This window comes from Gopherus evgoodei, unplaced genomic scaffold (assembly GCF_007399415.2).
Source record: "Gopherus evgoodei ecotype Sinaloan lineage unplaced genomic scaffold, rGopEvg1_v1.p scaffold_37_arrow_ctg1, whole genome shotgun sequence".
Classification (NCBI taxonomy): Eukaryota; Metazoa; Chordata; order Testudines; family Testudinidae; genus Gopherus; species Gopherus evgoodei.
Window position 1 is genome coordinate 4,344,384 of NW_022060049.1, and position 18,346 is coordinate 4,362,729.

Below are 18,346 nucleotides of genomic sequence, written 5' to 3' on the forward strand. Positions count from 1 at the left end.
GGAGAAAGGGAACATGAAGGGCAGGGATATTACTGAATGCAGGATCTCAGCAGTGCTAGATGACAGGATAGCACATAGTGCAGCCCACTGGAAAACATAATCCCAACTATACATACAAAATGATGGGGTCTAAATTAGCTGTTTCCACTCAAGAGATGGATCTTGGAGTCACTATGGATAGTTCTCTGAAAACATCCACTCAATGTGCAGCAGCAGTGAAAAAAGGCAAACAATGTTGGAAATAATTAAGAAAGGGATAGATATGACAGAATATATCATTATCATATTTGTAAAAACAGCAAATAAATCCATGATACACCCACATCTTGAATACTGCATGCAGATGTCATCCCATCTCAAAAAAACATATATTGGAATTGGAAAAGGTTCAGAAAAGGGCAACAAAAATGATTAGGGGGATGGAACAGTTATACCAGACCTAACCCCCAGTTTCACTTGAGCAAACTGGAGCTATTTGACACTGTGCAATATGGCTCCTGTGCTCTGTTCTCAAAGTGTTCTGCAGCAAGGGAAGGTCTCTGGTAGTGTGTGTGTGTGTATGTCACTGGCATGTTGGGGTGATACTGAAACAGGACAGAGTAGAGGTGGGATTGTGGGGCTGGCGTGAACCTTAACTCTTCATTTCCCCTTCCAAGAACCGAGGGGACAGGAACCCTTGCCCAGAGATGTCACATTCTCATAGTTCTCCTGCATGACATACCAGTAGAGGGCTCTCTGAGTGGGGTCTAGCAGAGTCCACTCTTCCCTGGTGATATTCACAGCCACCTCCTCAAAGGTCACCGGCCCCTGGAAGAGTGATAGTCCAACACTCAGGACCTCTTTCCCCACTCACAGCCCCACTATTTGTAGCAGGAACAAATCGAATGGAAGCTCTGGGTGGATCCCACTCAACAGAGTCCCACCCCCACCCCGCTCAGAGTATCCAGCAAATACCAGGGTGAGGGGACAAAGAGAAAGCCCCTTGTCTCTCCCAGCAGATCCATCACACACCTACTAGCCACTGACCGATACAGGAGATGGAGCCTCTAGCAGAGTCCAGGGAGAGCTCCCTGGTAGGAAGCCCAATAACATCCTCCTTGCGAGGAGCGGGTTATGAAGGGAGAGGCAGCTCCAATAAGCCTGACTCATGGGTGCCCCCTTCATATCTCACAGCAGCCGCTGGTTAGTGAGGTCAGGCTCCAGCACTAGGAGTCTGGTCAGTTTGACAAGCCCCATGTAGGTGGCTATTTTCTTTCTTCACAAATTAGGGCATTTCCACCTCCGAACCTCCTGGGTCTGTTCCTAGAATCTAGGCCACTTATTAAATAACTCCCAGCAGATTTGCCACACCCTGGCCTCCTCCTTTTCTCCACCCTGTGAATTTCCTGCCCCGCTCCAACCTCCAAACCAGACTGTGCAAATCTTCCCATCTCCGGTGTATTTGCTGTCCCTCTCCCTCCTGCAGGAATCCACCAGCAACCCCCTGATAATCTCTACCTGAGTTGGCTCCACTGCAGCCATTGCTCTTCCCTGTCCCACGCCAGGCTGGGATGAGCTGGAGTGAAACAGGGACGTCATTCTGCAGCCTGTCTGGGGGAGAAGGGCAGTTGTGGGCATTTCAGAACCGGATTTACTTAATTTCACATCACAATTAACTAAGAACCCCATATTCTTCTGCTCCACAGAGAAAACTTTCCTCCAAGATGCTAAAATCCAAAGATTTTTGTCTGAAACATTCTCTTTGCCCAATACATGTAAAAGGGTTAAAAGAAACAATTCCTAAGAAAAATTAAGCCCTCTATTTTGGCAGCTCAGTTATCTCTTCTTATACACACTTTAGTGCTCCATCCTGAGCCACTCCACCTGCCTGACAGGTCAACACCTAGCGAGAGAGAGGAGAGAGAGAAGAGCCCCCCGCCCCTCCCCCAACCACCCGCACCTAGGGAGAGACGCGAGAAGAGCCCCCCACCCCTCCCTCTACTCGGCCGGGGCACCTGAATTAAGGGGGAGAAAGCTCCCGGCCCCGAAGCGTCAGCCGTTACCAACCAGGCTTGCGCCGAACCAGCGCGTGGCCTTAATGCGAAGGCGGCTCCTTCGGCTCGGGAGCAGCCAGTAGGAAACTCCTCCCCCTTCCACTCTGAGCACAGCAGGCTGCTGGCCCCGCCACCGCCTTCTCCCCTCCCCTGGGGCCCCGCCGCCACACGCAGCGCTCGGGGATCTGGGCTGCGCACTCCTGCGGGCAGCGTTGGGCTCCACTGGGAGGCAGACACACTCCCCGCTCACCCAGAGGGGCGGGGCTGTGTGGTCCCACGGAGCAGCATATCTCGCTCTGTGTGGAGCCTCATGGGAAGGGGCCCAGGGCTGGGGGGGTTGGATAAAGGGTGGGGGCAGTTATGGGACAGGGGGGTTGGATGGGGCAGGGGAGTCCTGGGGTTTGTGAGGGGGCATGGGGTAAATAGGGGTCAAGGCAGTCAGGGGACCAGGAGCAAGGAGGGTCCTGGGGGGAAGTTAGGGTGGAGGGGTCTCTGAAGGGGGTGGTCAGGGGACAAAGAGTGGGGGAGTTGTATGAGTTGGGAGATATGGGGGTCCTGTAAGGAGGCACGGCTGTGGAAAGGGGTTGGGGCAGGCAGGGAGTTGGGGGGGTCAGATGGGTCAGGAGTTCTGGGGGTCCTGTCAGGGGGCAAGGAGTGATTGGATGGGGCATGGGAGTCTCGGGGGTGTGGCTGGGGACAGGGGTGTGGATGAGGGTTGGGGCAGTCAGGGGGACAGGTAGGGGGTAGAGTCCAGTCTGGGGACAAGGAACAGGGAAGCTTAGATAGGGGGTTGGGTCCCAGGAGGGGGTAGTCAGGGGACAAGGAGCAGCGGGGTTGAGAGTTCTTAGGGGGGCAGTCACCCAGCCCTCTCTCCTGACCCCCCCCCCACACCCTCTGCCCTGAGCCCTGCCCACCCCCTAGGGCCCCTGCCCTGAGTCCTGTACCTTCCTCATACATACCCAGCCTTCTGCTTGACTCCATCCCCCCCACACCCGCAACCCTAGCCCTGACTCTGGCACCCCTACTCATACCCAGCGCCCCCTCTGCCCTGACACCTACACCCCCTCACATACCCAGCTCTGACTCCAGTCCTCTGGGTCCGCCGCCGCACAGCCTGCTGCTGGTCTGGGGTTCTGGCTGACGGACCCTTGCCAGCCGGGGTCCCGGCCGCAGGCCCCGCTCAGCCTGCTGCCGGCCTAGGTGAACAGAATCCTAGACCAGCAGCAGGCTGGCAGTGTAAGAACATTTTAATTTCATTTTAAATGAAGCTTCTTAAACATTTTGAAAACCCTGTTTATTTTACAATACAACACTAGTTTAGTTATATAATATATAGACATAGAGAGAGACCTTCTAAAACATTAAAATGTATTATCAGCACAGAAAACCTTAAATAAGAGTGAATACATGAAGACTCGGCACACCACTTCTGAAAGGTTGCCGACTCCTGTGCTAGGCATTGTATAGTGACTAATCAAATGCAACATTAACAGAATTAAAATATTATATTGCCTCTATATAAATCCATAGTACATCCATGTCTTGAATACTGTATGCAGCTGGATTTACCCCATCTCAAAAAAGATACATTGGAAATGGAAAAGGTACAAAAAAGGCAACAAAAATGATTAGGGGTATGGAATGACTTCCATATAAGGAGAAATTAATAAGACTGGGACTTTTCAGCTTGGAAAAGAGATGACTCAGGGGGATATGATAGAAGTCTATAAAATCATGACTGATGTGAAGAAAGTAAATAAGTGTTATTTAATCCTTCTGTAAGCCCCTGGACATACCACCACAGCACCTCCTGCTGGTGACTTCTGAGAATTAGCTCATTCCAGCTCCAGAGTGCCCTCTGCAGGCCAGTGTTCCATCCACCTTAGCTGTGGCCCTCCCAGGACACCAGTGCCCCTTTTACCTCAGGTGCTGCCCCCTGGCATTAACCCCTCACAGCCTCAGGGTCTCCCCCTCCCAAGGGGGCCCACACCCACTCTCCCCACTTCACCTCAATGTTTGGCTACTGCCAGTCCTCATCTAGCTCCCCACTCACTGGGGCAGACTGCAGTGTAAGCCACTCATCATAGGCAAAGGGGGTTCAGACCTGCTGCCTCTGCCTACCCATGGGCTGCCCCCTGCAATCCAATACCTGAGGGGCCTTACCAGGCTTCAGCCTGGAGCTTTCCTAGCCTGGAGCTCTCAGGGCCTTTTCCCAGCCCTGCTCCACTCTAGGGTCCCTTCTTGACACCTTGCAGACAAGCCCTTCTCACTCTACAGGCAAAGAAGACTGTCTGGGATGCTGGCTCACAGCCTTTTATAGGGACCAGCTGGACCTGATTGGGGCATGGCCCCAGCTGAGCCTACTTTCCTCCAATCAGCCCAGGCTTCTTGCCCCAGCCACAGCCCTCTTCTGGGCTGTTTTAAGCCCCACAGGGCAGGAGCAGGAATCACTCTGCTACACCTTCTCATAACACAAGAACTAGGGGTCACCAAATGAAATTAATGGACAGCAGGTTTAAAACAACAAAAGGAAGTATTTCTTCACACAATGCAGTCAACCTGTGGAATTTCTTGCCAGGAGATGTTGTGAAGGCCAAGACTATAACAGGGTTTAAAAAAGAACTGGATACATTCATGAATGGCTATTAGTCAGGATGAGCAGGGATGCAAAACCATGCTCTGAAGTGTCCCTAGTCTCTTTTGTCAGAAGCTGGGAATGGGTGACGGGGTGGATCACTTGATGATTATCCGTTCTGTTCAGTCCCTCTGAAGCACTGGGTATTAGCCCCTGTCAGAAGACAGGATACTGGTCTGACCAATGTCAGGCTTCATTACATTCAGTAATGGCTGTCTCAAAGCGCTGGTGCCTGACAAATCTGCTCCTTTGTGCACTCGGCAAACAAGCCTGATGAGTGTTCAACAGCCCAGAAACGAGTGATGTTATCTTTGACTTTCAGCAGAGGTTAAAATATTGGACCTGATTCTGATCACACTTGTACTGGCATGACCAAGTTTAGCACCTTTGAGCTAGATGCAGTGTCCCATTTTCATTGAGTTCCCCACTTAATTTTTAATATAAGAACGGCCATACTGGGTCAGACCAGAGGTCCACCTAGCCCAGTATCCTGTCTTCGGACAGTGGCCAATGCCAGGTGCCCCAGAGGGAATAAACAGAACAGGTAATCACCAAGTGATCCATCTGCTGGCACATTCCCAGCTTCTGGCAAACAGAGGCTAGGGACACCATCCTTGCCCATCCTAATAGCCATTGATGGACCTAATGGACCTAATTAATTTAAATTAAATTATTTCTAGTTGCCTTTAATAAGATAAGAAATTCAAGGCCTGGCCCCTATGAAGCATTGGCTCAGCCAGGGTCATGTCTTGGGAATCGTCCACAGCTGTAATCACAGCACCCAAATTGCAAGGGATTGCTGAGCATTTGCATCAGCCCCAACTGAAGCCAGAGAGGTCCAGCATTTTGAAGGTCATGGCCATTCATTAGAATTTGACCAAGGGACGGTATTGGACCATCTGTTCCCATTTGGGTGCTTTCAAGTTTGGTACCTACATCCCCTATTTAGGCACTTAATAAGTGGGCTGATTTTTCAGAGTTGCTGAAATCAGCAGGGTCCAGTATCTCCAAATAATCAAGCTGCTTCTCAAGGTGCCTAGATCTGGCTTTAGGATACTGGACGTTAGATTCTTTGAAAGCTTTTAGCCATAGTTTTTCACCCCAATGCTGGGTTTTGGCTAGTGGGTCTGGCCGCGTCAGCCCCCTTTCTTATATGTCCACTGGGGATTCGGGTTTAGAGCACCAATTCATGTACAGCACAGGCAGCTGGATGGCTCCCAAACACTAAGCGCAGGTAGTTGGGGCAGGATTCCCTTTAGCATGGAACAAGCTGGCGATCACAATGGATGAAGTGGTCACAGACCATTGGACTGGCAGCAAAGGACAAAAACCCTGGAAAAGTGGTTCAGTGTTCTGCGGGCTGTGTGATTTGCACTCTGTTAGCACCCTTGCTGTGCTTAGCACTGCCTGCACGTATAGAGATGAGGTCCCTGCCCCAAAGAGTTTAATTCTGTGGAAAAGACCAAGAGTGGAGTGAGAGGGATAAAATATAGAGTCAAGTGTGTCTCGGCTCTTCCACTTGGGGTCCCTACTTGGCCAGGGATAATGCCTTGTTGGGGGGGGCCTGGAAGAAGGATGTGAAGGAAAGTCGATTGGCTTTATGGATGAGTTCTTGGAGGACATTCTATGCATAAGGACAGCCTAAATCAATTGGAATATACCTATTGTACTTACATTTCAGTGTAGAGTCTATAGAGCAGTATAAACACGTCATTGCCTCTATGAATTTTAGTTTTATACTAACTTTGCTAGTGCTTTTTACGTAGCCTGTTGTAAAACTGGGCAAATATCTAGATGAGTTAATGTATCCGCTGAAAGACCTCTGTGTACCCCTAGGGGTTCGCGTCTCCCTGGCTGAGAACCATTGGGCTCCTGGCTGAGAGGAAGTGGTCACCATTGAAGGGAAGGTTGAAAGGTGACTTGAACTCAAGTACCTACACAGGGAGGAGATTTCCAATTGGCAGAATATTCCTCAATGGAGCTGACAAAGGCAGAATGAGAGCCAATGGTTGGAAGCAGAAATTAGAGAGATTCAGACTAGAAATAAGGTGCAATTTCTAAACAGTGAGAGTAATTAACTACTGGAACAACTCACCTAGGGTCATAGTGAATTCTTCATCCCCTGAAGCCTTTAAATCAAGACTAAGAAAGTATCTTTCTAAAAGTGATGGGTGTGATGCAGGAATCACTGGGTGAGGTTCTCTCTGACCTGTGCTAGGAGGTCAGACCAAATGGTCACAATGGTCCCTTGGACCTTAAAATCTATGACTGAGACTCCTCCTTGCTACCACAGTACAAATAAGAAGCCTTCCTACTACTTGTATTTGCTTATACTAGATAGCTGCCAGGTGAACCCTATTCATAAGGTGCCTCATATGCACAGGGGCCAGGTGAATTAGTCCACACAGTGGCCATTAACACCTGCCAAAATGCTTAGGACCTAGAACTGCCAACTTCCCAGACTGGAAGTTCTCTGGGGCAGGGGCCATCTTTTTGTTCTGTGTTTGTACAGCGCCTAGCACTATGGGCTCCTGATCCAAGACTGGAGCTCCTAAGCACTACAGCAATACAATGAATCATATTAGTATTTAAGTCTATTGCACTAGTGTCCAGGAGTGTTAGGCTGGAAGCAGGTATCACGGAGTCCCCGAGTGATGCTCTGGAACTGCTCCCCACAAAGCCAGGCAGGACTTTGAAGAACCTCCTCTCCCTTGGAGCAGACTCTCTTCAGGGCAAGAAGCTCACACGGCTCCACCTCCTGGGTCTCTCCTTGGAGCACTCAGCATATGCCCCTCCATGCGCTTTCCACAGCAAGTCCACCCAGGCAGGATCCTGAGGAAGCCAGAGGGTCCTGCACACACACTCACTTCGCAGTCAGACGTGACTCTCAGCCAACCAGTAAAACAGAGGTTTATTAGATGACAGGAACATGGTCTAAAACAGAGCTTGTAGGTACTGAGAACAGGACCCCTCAGCCGGGTCCATTCTGAGGCCCAGCAAGCCAGACAACCCCGTCTGCCCTCACTTCCCATCCCCAGCCAGCTCCAAACTGAAACCCTCTCCAGCCCCTCCTTCTCTGCTGAGTTCCTTTCCCGGGCCAGGAGGTCACCTGACCTCTTTGTTCTCCCAAACCTTTAGCATCCCCTTGCAGAGGGGAAGGGCCCAGGCCATTTGTTGCCAGGAGACAGAGTGTCAGCCATTTATGCATGCTGGAGACTTAAGAAATGCATAGGGGAAACGGAGGCACCAACACAGTATTCAGAGGAAACATTAAGAACAGTCCCACTTCGTCACAGCAGGACCCCACTGTGCTAGCCCCTGTACAAAGCCAGAACAGAAAGACAGTCCATGCCCTAAAAAGCTTCCAATCTAAGGACAAGACAACAGATGGATGCTGACAGTGGAGGACAAGGAAACAATGAAACAAATATTGGTAGAGCTTTAAAAAAAAATTGCCAGTTTAAAACAGCTAATCATGCATTTGTTTTGCAATTGCCAGTCTAACACAAGTGAAATTGGTTATCCTGGTTGGTTTCTGACCTTGATTTGACCTTCCAAATGCATCACACCTCAAGAGCTAGACAAATACAATGAATAAAGAACTGGCCTTGACATAAAGAGATTTGCTCTCTGCTGTTCTGCATTTAGACTCTGATACATATTGCAATTCAATAAAACCTAAAGCTGGAGAAAAGAAACCTGACAGTTTTGTGTCAAAATAAAATTACAGGGCCCGCTGCCCTATGCATGGTAATCTTCCTCTTTTGCATCAGTGGGTTTCAAAATATTCAATCTCGCTCCATGACACCTGCTGCTCCAGTAATTTCAAAATTCAAATGATAAACAAGTGCTAAGACTTTCAAGAAGATTCATGTTTAAATATGGAACCAGGACTCTGCTCAAATTTAGTACATCATCAAGACTTTTCTTTCTGCCACATGGTGGGAGTGTTTGTCCAGTGATGACAGCACAGTGCCAGGCCGCTCAGCACGACTACTGCCTCATGAGGCGTTTGTGTTAAAAACACACCTGGATTTCTGTATGTCTCCCCTTCTGTCAAATGGGACACTAAGTCTCCTGTACCACTCTGGGAGAACGGTGGGCCATTCACAAGAGTCTGAAGAATGTTCGATCCTTGGAGGAAAGGTATGAACAAGGCAAAGAGAACACTGAGGTGGCACATGATACGTCTTCAATATGTAAAAGGTTTGATGGTGATCAATGATTCTCCATGTCCCCTGAGGGCAAGACAAGATGTATGAGCTTAGTTTGCAATAGGGGAAACTGAGGTTGGAAAAAACTCTGACCATAAGGCTAGTTAAGCACTGAAACAGGTTACCTAGGGGAAATGATCATTGGAGGGTTTTAAAAAAAACAGGTTAGACAATCACCTCTCAGGGATGATTTAGGTGATGTAATCCTGCCTCTACTGGAGAGGACTAGATGACCTCCTGAGTCCTTCCAGCCCTACATTTCTATGATTAGATTTTGTCAGCTGTCTGGAGTGCTCACAGGCAGGTAATAACTTCCTCTTCTTCGAGTGCTGTCCCTGTGGGTGCTCCACTCTAGGTGACGGTGCGTCCCGGCGCCGTTGATCGGAGATTTTCGGTAGCAGTGCCTGGTTGGGGCGCACGCACCCAGATGGTATCTCCCGTCTAGTTGGAATCTTCCTGAGTGCGTGCGCCCCACACCCTTCTCAGTTCCTTCTCAACCGTCCTCGGCTGAAGACGGGACTCGGGGCAGTGCTATCTTCTCTTCCCTGATATCTATAGGAAACTCTAACAAAGAACATAGAAATAATTATTAATTACTTCCCAATTGTTTCCCTTCCTTTAGTATAGTTACATAGGTTATTTTGTTTAAAAAACAAAAAACAACCCTCAGGCTTGTCTCCCATTGAGACTCTCTTCTCTCACTCATAATGCCAGGACCTTCAGGTTTCAAAAGATGTATCTCCTGTCAGGACTCCATGCCACGCTCAGATGGCCACTCTCATTGTGTGAAGTGCCTCGGGGACACCCACATCCCCGCAAAGTGCCTCCATTGTGTGAGCCTCAAGTCAAGAGCTCGTGGTGACAGGGATCTGCGCCTCAAGATCATCATGATGGAGAAATCCCTGCAGCCACTGTCGGAGACGGGAAAGGTAGAACCTGCTCCCACATGCTTCCCAGCCAGATGGGAACCAGTGTGGAGCGTTGCTTCACCCTCCCTGGAGCGGAGGCAAGAAGCTCAACAGTCTCACAGACAAGTCTCTAACAAGGGTAAGGGGTCTCCAGCGAGATCCCTATCCCCTGTGCTGACAGCCCGAAAAACAGCTGTTTCAGCCTCTCCTAATGCCTCAGGAACTGCTCTGACAGAGTTTAGAGGCAGGGACCAGACCTCCCACGCAAGGAAGGCACCTACCGACTCAGTCCCCTCAGCGCCGCAAACGACTGCGGCACTGACTCCTCACTCCTCTTCGGCACCGAGGAAGGCTACGGCACCGGCACCACATTCCTCCTCTGCACCTGCACTGGCCGCGGTGCCGGCAGCGCATTCGGCTCTGACACCCAGAACGGCCGCAGCACTGACAGCCTGGTCAGTTTCAGCGCTAAAAGCGGCTGCGGTGCCGCCAGCGCGCTCTGCTTCAACGACGAAAATAGCTGCGGTGCCGACACCGCAATCAGCCTCGGCACCGCGAAGAGGGTCGGCACCCAGCCATTCTTCTGCCCACGCACCAAGAGCAGACCGCCTGCAGGACATGTCCAGGCTCAACACAGCAGGACACTCTCTGCCACTCTCTCCTACGAAAGAACTAGGGCAGAGAGCAAGCTTAGATCAGCCTAGAGAGCAGGAACAACAGCTTCTCACTCAAAGTGACCTTCTAGTGCCACCTGAGCCTCACTCTCCGCTCCTAGACACAGAGGACTCCTTTCTTGACCTGCCACTTTCTCCATCTGAACTGGCTTTCACCGACGGAGACCTTGAGCTACAACAGCAAGCGGAGTTCTCCCCTCCTGCTTCTCCTCCACAGGCACCTTTACCACCTCAGGTCACGGTTCAAGCCCAGCAGCCTCAGTTTCCCTATGTTGCCCCCCCGTGAGCGATGCCTGGGTTCTCCTACTCTGTGCCTTGGCCTCAGTGGTAGAATCCTCTGACCAATCATCTTCCTTCTGTGCCTCAATCTCCTGATCCATCCACTTCCAGGGCGCCTGAGCCCCTCCAGAGTCCGGGACCTATGCACCATATCCTGATTCGCCTATACCTAACTCTCCATTAGCCTCAGATGAAGCCATCCTCCCTCCACCTCCACAGTCCATGGACGACTGCAAATAATTTCAAGAACTTTTCAGGAGAGTTGCAATCAGTCAGGACATCCCCTTAGAAGAGGTTCAGGAGAAGCAGCACAAACTCCTCCAAATTCTTCAACCATCTGCGCCCTCGAAAATCGCGCTCCCTATAAATGAAGCACTCATGGAGCCAGCTGACACCCTCTGGCAAACCCCAGCTTCTCTAGTACCAACTGGTATGAAGATCAAATGTAAATATTACATTCCTGCAAAGGACGCAGACTTCCTATTTTCTCATCCACCACCGAACTCTCTTGTCATTGATGCAGTTACACAGCGAACTAAACAGTCACAATATCGACCGACCCCACAAGACAAGGACCTTAGACACCTTGAAGTCCTGGGCCGCAAGGTTTATACATCCTCTACACTACAATTCAGGATTGCAAACTATTCTGCTCTCCTCGCCAGCTATGATTTTGACAATTATAATAAGCTTCTCGAATTTGCCTCATATGTCCCAGAGGACAGAAGAGCAGACTTCAAATCAATCCTGTCTGAGGGAAAACTGATCTCCAGAACGGCCCTACAAGCATCCCTAGACATAGCAGACACAGCAGCCCGTACCACTGCAACTGCTGTGGTTATGCGCAGATTCTCATGGTTCTCTGCATCAGGCATTCCTAAAGAACTCCAGACCAAAGTGGAGGACCTCCCCTTTGATAAGGACAAACTCTTTTCGCAAAAAAATGACGAACTCCTCCACACCGTGAAAGATTCGAGAGCGACACTGCGCACCCTGGGCATTCACCCATCACTTCCCAGGAGACAACGATACCAACCATACCAAAGACCACGCACACATCAGTATTATCGACCTCAATCCAGACCATATGACGCAACTAGGAATCGTACTAGACCTCCCAAACGCAGACAAAATCAAAATCAAGCCACCACCTTCCGTCCACCAGGCAATAAACAATAGTTTTGAAGCTTTGGTCGAGGGTCTGCACGACCACCCCTTGATTCCACCACTTACTTGTCCATTTGGCCACCGCCTCCAGTATTTCCAACATGCTCGGCAGCGGATTACACAGGACCATTGGGTCCTCGAAATAGTTCGGACTGGTTACTCCATCCCGTTCATATCCTACCCTCCTACCCTTTCCCCTTCCCTGTCCCTCTTCAGGGACCCCTCTCACGAACAGTTACTTCGCACAGAAGTGTCACACCTTCTGCAACTAGGCGCAGTGGAACCTGTGCCGACGCAACACCAAGGGACAGGGTTCTACTCCCATTACTTGCTAATGTAGAAGAAAACCGGGGGATGGAGGCCTATACTAGACCTACACCAACTGAACAGATTTATAAGGACACAAAGATTCAAGATGGTCACATTGGGCACAATAATTCCTACATTGGATCAAGGGGACTGGTTCACAGCCCTCGACCTACAAGATGCTTACTTCCATATATCAATACATCCAGCTCACAGTCGCTTCCTACAATTCACAATCGGTCACGATCACTTCTAATACAGGGTTCTCCCTTTTGGACTCTCCACAGCTCCAAGAGTTTTTTCCAAGACCCTAGCCATGGTTGTGGCTCACCTCCGCAAACACGGGGTCACACTTTTCCCCTACCTGGACAATTGCCTCATCGGGGCGACTCCTATGGAGAGACACTTCAAGCCACGCGCTTTGCCACTTCCATTTTTCACAGCCTAGGTCTCCAAATAAACATTCAAAAATCTACCCTGATACCTACGCAACAGATCGAATTCATTGGAGCCCATCTCGACTCAATCCGGAGCAGGGCCTCACTCCCATACAACAGATTCCTCGCTATCACGCAGCTCATACGTACGCTCTCTATTCGTCCCAGGACGCAAGCGAGAATCTGCTTACAACTCCTTGGTCACATGGCAGCTACCACCTTTGTGGTTCAACACGCCAGGCTACATATGCGATGCCTCCAGGGCTGGCTCAATTCCAGTTTCAAACCCAGCAGACATTCCTTAGGGATGCTGCTAACTCCTCCACCTCATGTTATAACTTCCCTACAATGGTGGACAAGTCCAGAAAATCTCTGCACAGGGGTTTCCTTCCAGCAACGATCCCCAACGCTCATGCTCACCACGGACGCTTGCCTGATTGGTTGGGGAGCACATCTAGGGCAACACAGGGCACAAGGCTGGTGGTCTGCATCAGAGACACATCTACACATAAATCTCTTAGAGCTCAGAGCAGTGAGGAGAGCGTGCCTTCACTTTCTTCCCCTCATAAAGAACAAATACTTGCGAGTCTTAACAGACAACATAGCATGTATGTATTACATAAACAGACAAGGGGGAGCACGATCACATTCCCTCTGCATGGAAGCTATTCGACTATGGAATTGGTGCATACGACACCGAATACAGATCATCGCTTCCTTTCTACCAGGCTGTCACAACACAACTGCTGACGCACTCAGCAGACACTTCTCGATGGAACACGAATGGGAACTGCACCCCGCAGTACTCCAACAGCTCTTCTCCCACTGGGGCATGTCGTCCATAGATCTCTTTGCCACGACTCGAAATCGGAAATGCCCTCTGTTTTGCTCCAGAGCGGGGCTCGGGATTGCATCCTTAGGGGATGCATTCCTCATCCCATGGAACAACTATCTCCTGTACGCCTTCCCACCTATCCCTCTACTACACAGGGTCCTTCGGAAGATCGCGGACGATAAGGCCCAGGTCATCCTTATTGCCCCAGCCTGGCCAAGACAGACATGGTACCCTTACCTTCTCCGCATGTCTTCTCGTCACCCATGGGCTCTCCCCAACAGACCAGACCTCCTTTATCAGGACAACGGACAAGTCCTTCACCCCCAGCTCCAGAAGTTACACCTCACAGCCTGGTTCCTTCATGGTTCCAGACCCATGAACTAGCCTGTTCCGAGCAGGTCCAACATGTCCTCTTGCACAGTAGGAGAGACTCAACTCGTAAAACCTACCTTCAGAAGTGGAGACGTTTCACTCTTTGGTGCTCACATAACCATTTAGCACCCAATAATGTGACCCTCCCTAACATTCTAGACTATCTCCTGAAACTAAAACAAGACGAACTCTCGATCAGCTCCATCAAGGCGCACCTGGTGGCGTTTACCACCTTCTACGACCTATTGGATGGGTACTCACTCTTTACACACCCCACCATTAAAAGCTTTCTCGCTGGTCTGCAAAATCTTTACCCTGAAATTCATCCAACAGTGGCTACATGGAATCTTAACCTCATACTTCATGCCCTCATGAAACCTCCATTTGAGCCGTTGGCTACCTCCTCTCACCTCCATATGTCCATGAAGGTGGTTTTCCTAGTTGCCATAACATCAGTGAGGAGAGTTGATGAAATGAGTGCCCTCATGGCCCACCCCCCCTACACAATCTTCTCCAAAGATAAAGTCACTTTGAGACCACATCCTAAATTTCTTCCTAAGGTGGTGTCAACCTTCCACCTCAACCAACCTATATACTTACCTACTTTCTATCCCAAACCTCACAAAACTCCACAGGAAGCAACCCTGCATACTCTCGATGTGAGGAGAGCAATTGCCTTTTATTTAGAACCAACTAAACCATTTCGCAAGTCTCCACGACTCTTCGTTTCCATTGCCGAAAGATCAAGGGGCACGGCTATCTCTAAACAACGTCTATCCAAGTGGATCTCTGACTGCATCAGATCCTGCTACCGTGAGAAGAACCTTCAACCGCCTGATAACATTAGAACTCATTCCACTAGAGCCATGTCGGCATCCGTTGCTTTCTTACACAACGTTCCCATTCCTGATATCTGCAAGGCGGCTACATGGTCATCTGAACACACGTTTGCAAAACACTATGCTCTCACGCAAGACACCACGGCAGATGCAATATTAGGCCATACAGTACTATCTTCAGTACTCCCTGTCGCATCTCCAAAGTCCCACCAACCTTAGTGGGTACTGCTACACATTCACCTAGAGTGGAGCACCCACAGGGACAGCACTCGAAGAAGAAGAGAAAGTTACTCACCTTGCAGTAACTGAAGTTCTTCGAGATGTGTATCCCTGTGGGTGCTCCACTCCCCGCCCTCCTCCCCTCTGCTTTGGAGTACTAGTTTGATGCTCCACGGTAGAGAAGGAACTGAAGAGGGTGTGGGGCGCACGCACTCAGGAAGATTCCAACTAGACGGGAGATACCATCTGGGTGCGTGCGCCCCAACCAGGCACTGCTACCGAAAATCTCTGATCAATGGTGCCGGGATGCACCATCACCTAGAGTGGAGCACCCACAGGGACACACATCTCGAAGAACTTCAGTTACTGCAAGGTGAGTAACTTTCTCCTCCTCCAGTCGTGCAGTGCAAATCCTACTGTCCCAGACAGGTTCCTTCCTGATGCCCCCAGGACCAGTCTGCCCTTCCATCAGATTTGTTTTCCCCCTTCCAGAACACGGCCAGTTTGGATCAGTTTGAGCGAATCAAGACCATGGGCACGGGCTCATTTGGGAGGGTGATGCTGGTGAAACACAAGGAGACCGGGAATCACTATGCCATGAAGATCCTGGAGAAACAGAAGGTGAGATGCCGGGGGCTGCCATGGAGATCTGGCCTGGGGCCGTGGAATCCCCAATGCGGGGGAGGGATTTGGAGCTGAATCCTGTGTGGGGATGCAGGAGAGGGGAGTGTGTGGGAGGCACAGGGGGTGCTGCACAGCAGAGGAAGATCTGATGTTGCTTTTCCTTTTCTCTCCCAGGTAGTGAAGCTCAAACAAATTGAGCACACCCTCAATGAGAAATGGATCCTCCAGGCCATCAACTTTCCATTCCTCGTCAAACTAGAGTATTCTTTCAAGGTAGGTGTCCTTCGCTTGCCAGCTCGGCCCTGGGCTGTGTCTCCCCCGACTCCCACAATCCCCTCAGTTTTCTTTCCTATTTAAAACTAAAGCTGTGCTGAAGGGGCGGAAGGGCACAGTCTGTGTCTCTTATATGCTGAGAGCAAACATTCCTGGTGTGACATCTGGGATCAGGCTTGGAGCTAAGGAAAATCTGTTTGGATCATTCCCCCTTTTCAGTCTCTTCTGTTCTGCTTTTGACTCCAGGTTTTGAACAGTGGTTCTCCCCCCTGGTCAGTTTTACTTTCGTTCCTAGTCAGTTTCAGTTTTCAGCCCCCTTGCGCTGACCCTAGGGCATGAGGCCTGGCTTGCAGGGAAGTCTCAGAGGAAGTCCTAACTTCACACACAATTGACTTTGTGGAGACTTTGAAACCACCACGTGGGATCATTTTCTCCTGATCGGAGTTTCTGCGAAAGCTAAAAGTCAGGCCCCAGGAATGAGGCTTGGATCCTCTTCTCTGAACCCGGATTTTGTGGCCTGTGAGCTACACCCTGTGTGTAGAGGGCACCTTTGATCGTAGCCATCGCAGCTGGGAAATCCCTCTTGGGCCTGCCCATCCCTGCCCCTAGACCAGAGGTGTGGGGAGCTGTTGGATCTTCTAGGTCTCTAGCACTAAATACTCCAAGCAAATAAAGGTCGTGCCCTCTCATTAGTTAGTCCGTTCCCCAGGCATGTCTGTGCAGCAACTCCCACTGCAGGTGTGTGCCTGGGACCTTGGGCAGCACAGGGCAGCCCCTCTGGCCCTTGAGCTAAAGGAGTAACAGCAGCAGCTGGCAGCAGTAGAAGGCTGTTATCTCCCAGATAGCGAGTGCACTGCATAGTGTGCTGTGTGGAAGCCAGACCAGTGGATCAGGCTCGATAGAGATGTGTTCACGCCCTGAAAGGGAGGGGCTAATAACGGAGCCGGGGTGTGGGGAGCAGTTTCATTCTTGTGTTGCAGGCGCTGACTCTGTTGCTGCTGCATTTCCTTCTAGGATAACTCCAATCTGTACATGGTGATGGAATACATCCTGGGCGGGGAGATGTTCTCTCACCTACGGCGGATCGGGAGGTTCAGGTGAGCATTGCCACAGGAGCCAATGTTGGGGCCAGTGTCTCTAATAATTAGAGCTGGGTGATGGTTAGACTCCTGGGATGTATCCCTGGCTCAGGCAGGACAGTTGGATCTAGCCCTTAGAGCAGAGGGACTGGGAGTCAGGACTACTGCGTCCTATTCCTGCCTCTGCCATTCACTCCATGTGGGAAGGGGGGAGAATCACTCTGTGCCACAGTTTTCATAGCTGTAAACTTGTGATTTAGTTCAGTAGAGAACTAGACCTTTTATGCACTAGCAGCATCTGCAGCGACGCTGGCTTTGATCCTCATGCTGCAGGGTGTGACCTGATCCCCAGCTGGGCTGGTCAGGAAGGGATTCCCCATGGGGAGGGCTGCTGTGGTCTTCTGCCAGCACTAGCCACAGTCAGTGGCCAGGGATGCCAGGGCTAGATGGGGCCAGGCTGGTTGGAGCTGGGGTCCATGGGTGTGTGTGTTAGGGCTAAGGGGGAGATGCTGGTCTGGGAGGGACTTGCCCTGGGTTGCCAGGCTGGATGGAGTCAGGGATCTATAAGGAAGGTGAAGGTGGGGGTGGCAGGGGGCCGAGGGTGCTGGGCTGGTTGAGAGAGGGCAGATCTGGCCCGGGATGCCCGTGTTCTCCTCCCACCTCATTGCAGTGAACCTCACGCCCGGTTCTACGCTGCTCAGATCGTCCTGACCTTTGAGTATCTGCACTCGCTGGATCTCATCTACTGAGACCTGAAGCCAGAGAATCTCTTGATAGACCAGCAGGGATACACAGAGGTGAGGCTGCCGCCCCTCCCCAAACTCCTTCCCTTCCCCATTGCCATAGTAACCAAGAGCCCATAATATTGCTCTGCCCACCCCAATGCCTTTTCGCCAAGGATCTCCAAGCACTCATGTTGGACACGGTCAGCTTTAAACCTAGTGGGGAACTCAACATGTCTGGGTTCTGTTCCCGGCTCTCCTACCTGCTGAGTGACCTGGGGCAAGTCATGTCTCCCTGTGCCTCAGTTTCCCGTTATATAAAATGAGGCTAGTGATGCGGCAGCCCTGCTTTGAGATCTGTGGAGGAAAAATGCTCAATAAGAACAGGGGGGCAGCTGCTAATTAACCATTAACCTGGCTCCCTGCACCCCTCCCACCGCAGCCTGGCACCCTGGCCTCTCGGCCCCGTCTCCCGGTGGGGATCTCGGCTCCAGAAGCAAGGAGGGGTCCTAGGAGGGGTTGCAGTCAAAGTGCCCAAGTAAGTGGGGGTGGAGCCAGGACTGCATAGGAGGCGCGTCCAGGGTTGGTCCGCAGCAGGGCAGAGCCAGGCTGCACCTAGGGGCCCGCAGGACTCAGGCTGGGCTCGTTGCCCCAACCAGCCTGGATCACACGCCCCTGCCCAGTGGCAGACACCTCCTCAGTGCCTTTCCCTAGGTATCAGAGCCACCCC

At 50.9% G+C, this 18,346-nt stretch overlaps 1 protein-coding gene across 1 annotated transcript; it reads left to right on the forward strand.

The window, feature by feature from the left end:
- Positions 1–15,409: 15,409 nt before the first annotated feature.
- Positions 15,410–17,693, forward strand: LOC115642114 (cAMP-dependent protein kinase catalytic subunit alpha-like). The gene is made up of 4 exons (XM_030545561.1): positions 15,410–15,539; positions 15,717–15,815; positions 16,830–16,912; positions 17,565–17,693. Exons 1-4 carry the CDS (start codon positions 15,450–15,452, stop codon positions 17,641–17,643), a joined length of 351 nt encoding a protein of 116 aa, XP_030401421.1. The 5' UTR covers positions 15,410–15,449; the 3' UTR covers positions 17,644–17,693.
- Positions 17,694–18,346: the final 653 nt, after the last annotated feature.

Excerpts from the sequence above, each read along its gene's own strand:
- LOC115642114 (XM_030545561.1), top strand. The coding sequence starts at position 15,450 with ATGGGCACGGGCTCATTTGGGAGGGTGATGCTGGTGAAACACAAGGAG. Across the intron at positions 15,540-15,716 it reads AGATCCTGGAGAAACAGAAG|GTAGTGAAGCTCAAACAAAT; the intron begins GTGAGATGCCGG and ends TTTCTCTCCCAG. Across the intron at positions 16,913-17,564 it reads CGGCGGATCGGGAGGTTCAG|TGAACCTCACGCCCGGTTCT; the intron begins GTGAGCATTGCC and ends ACCTCATTGCAG.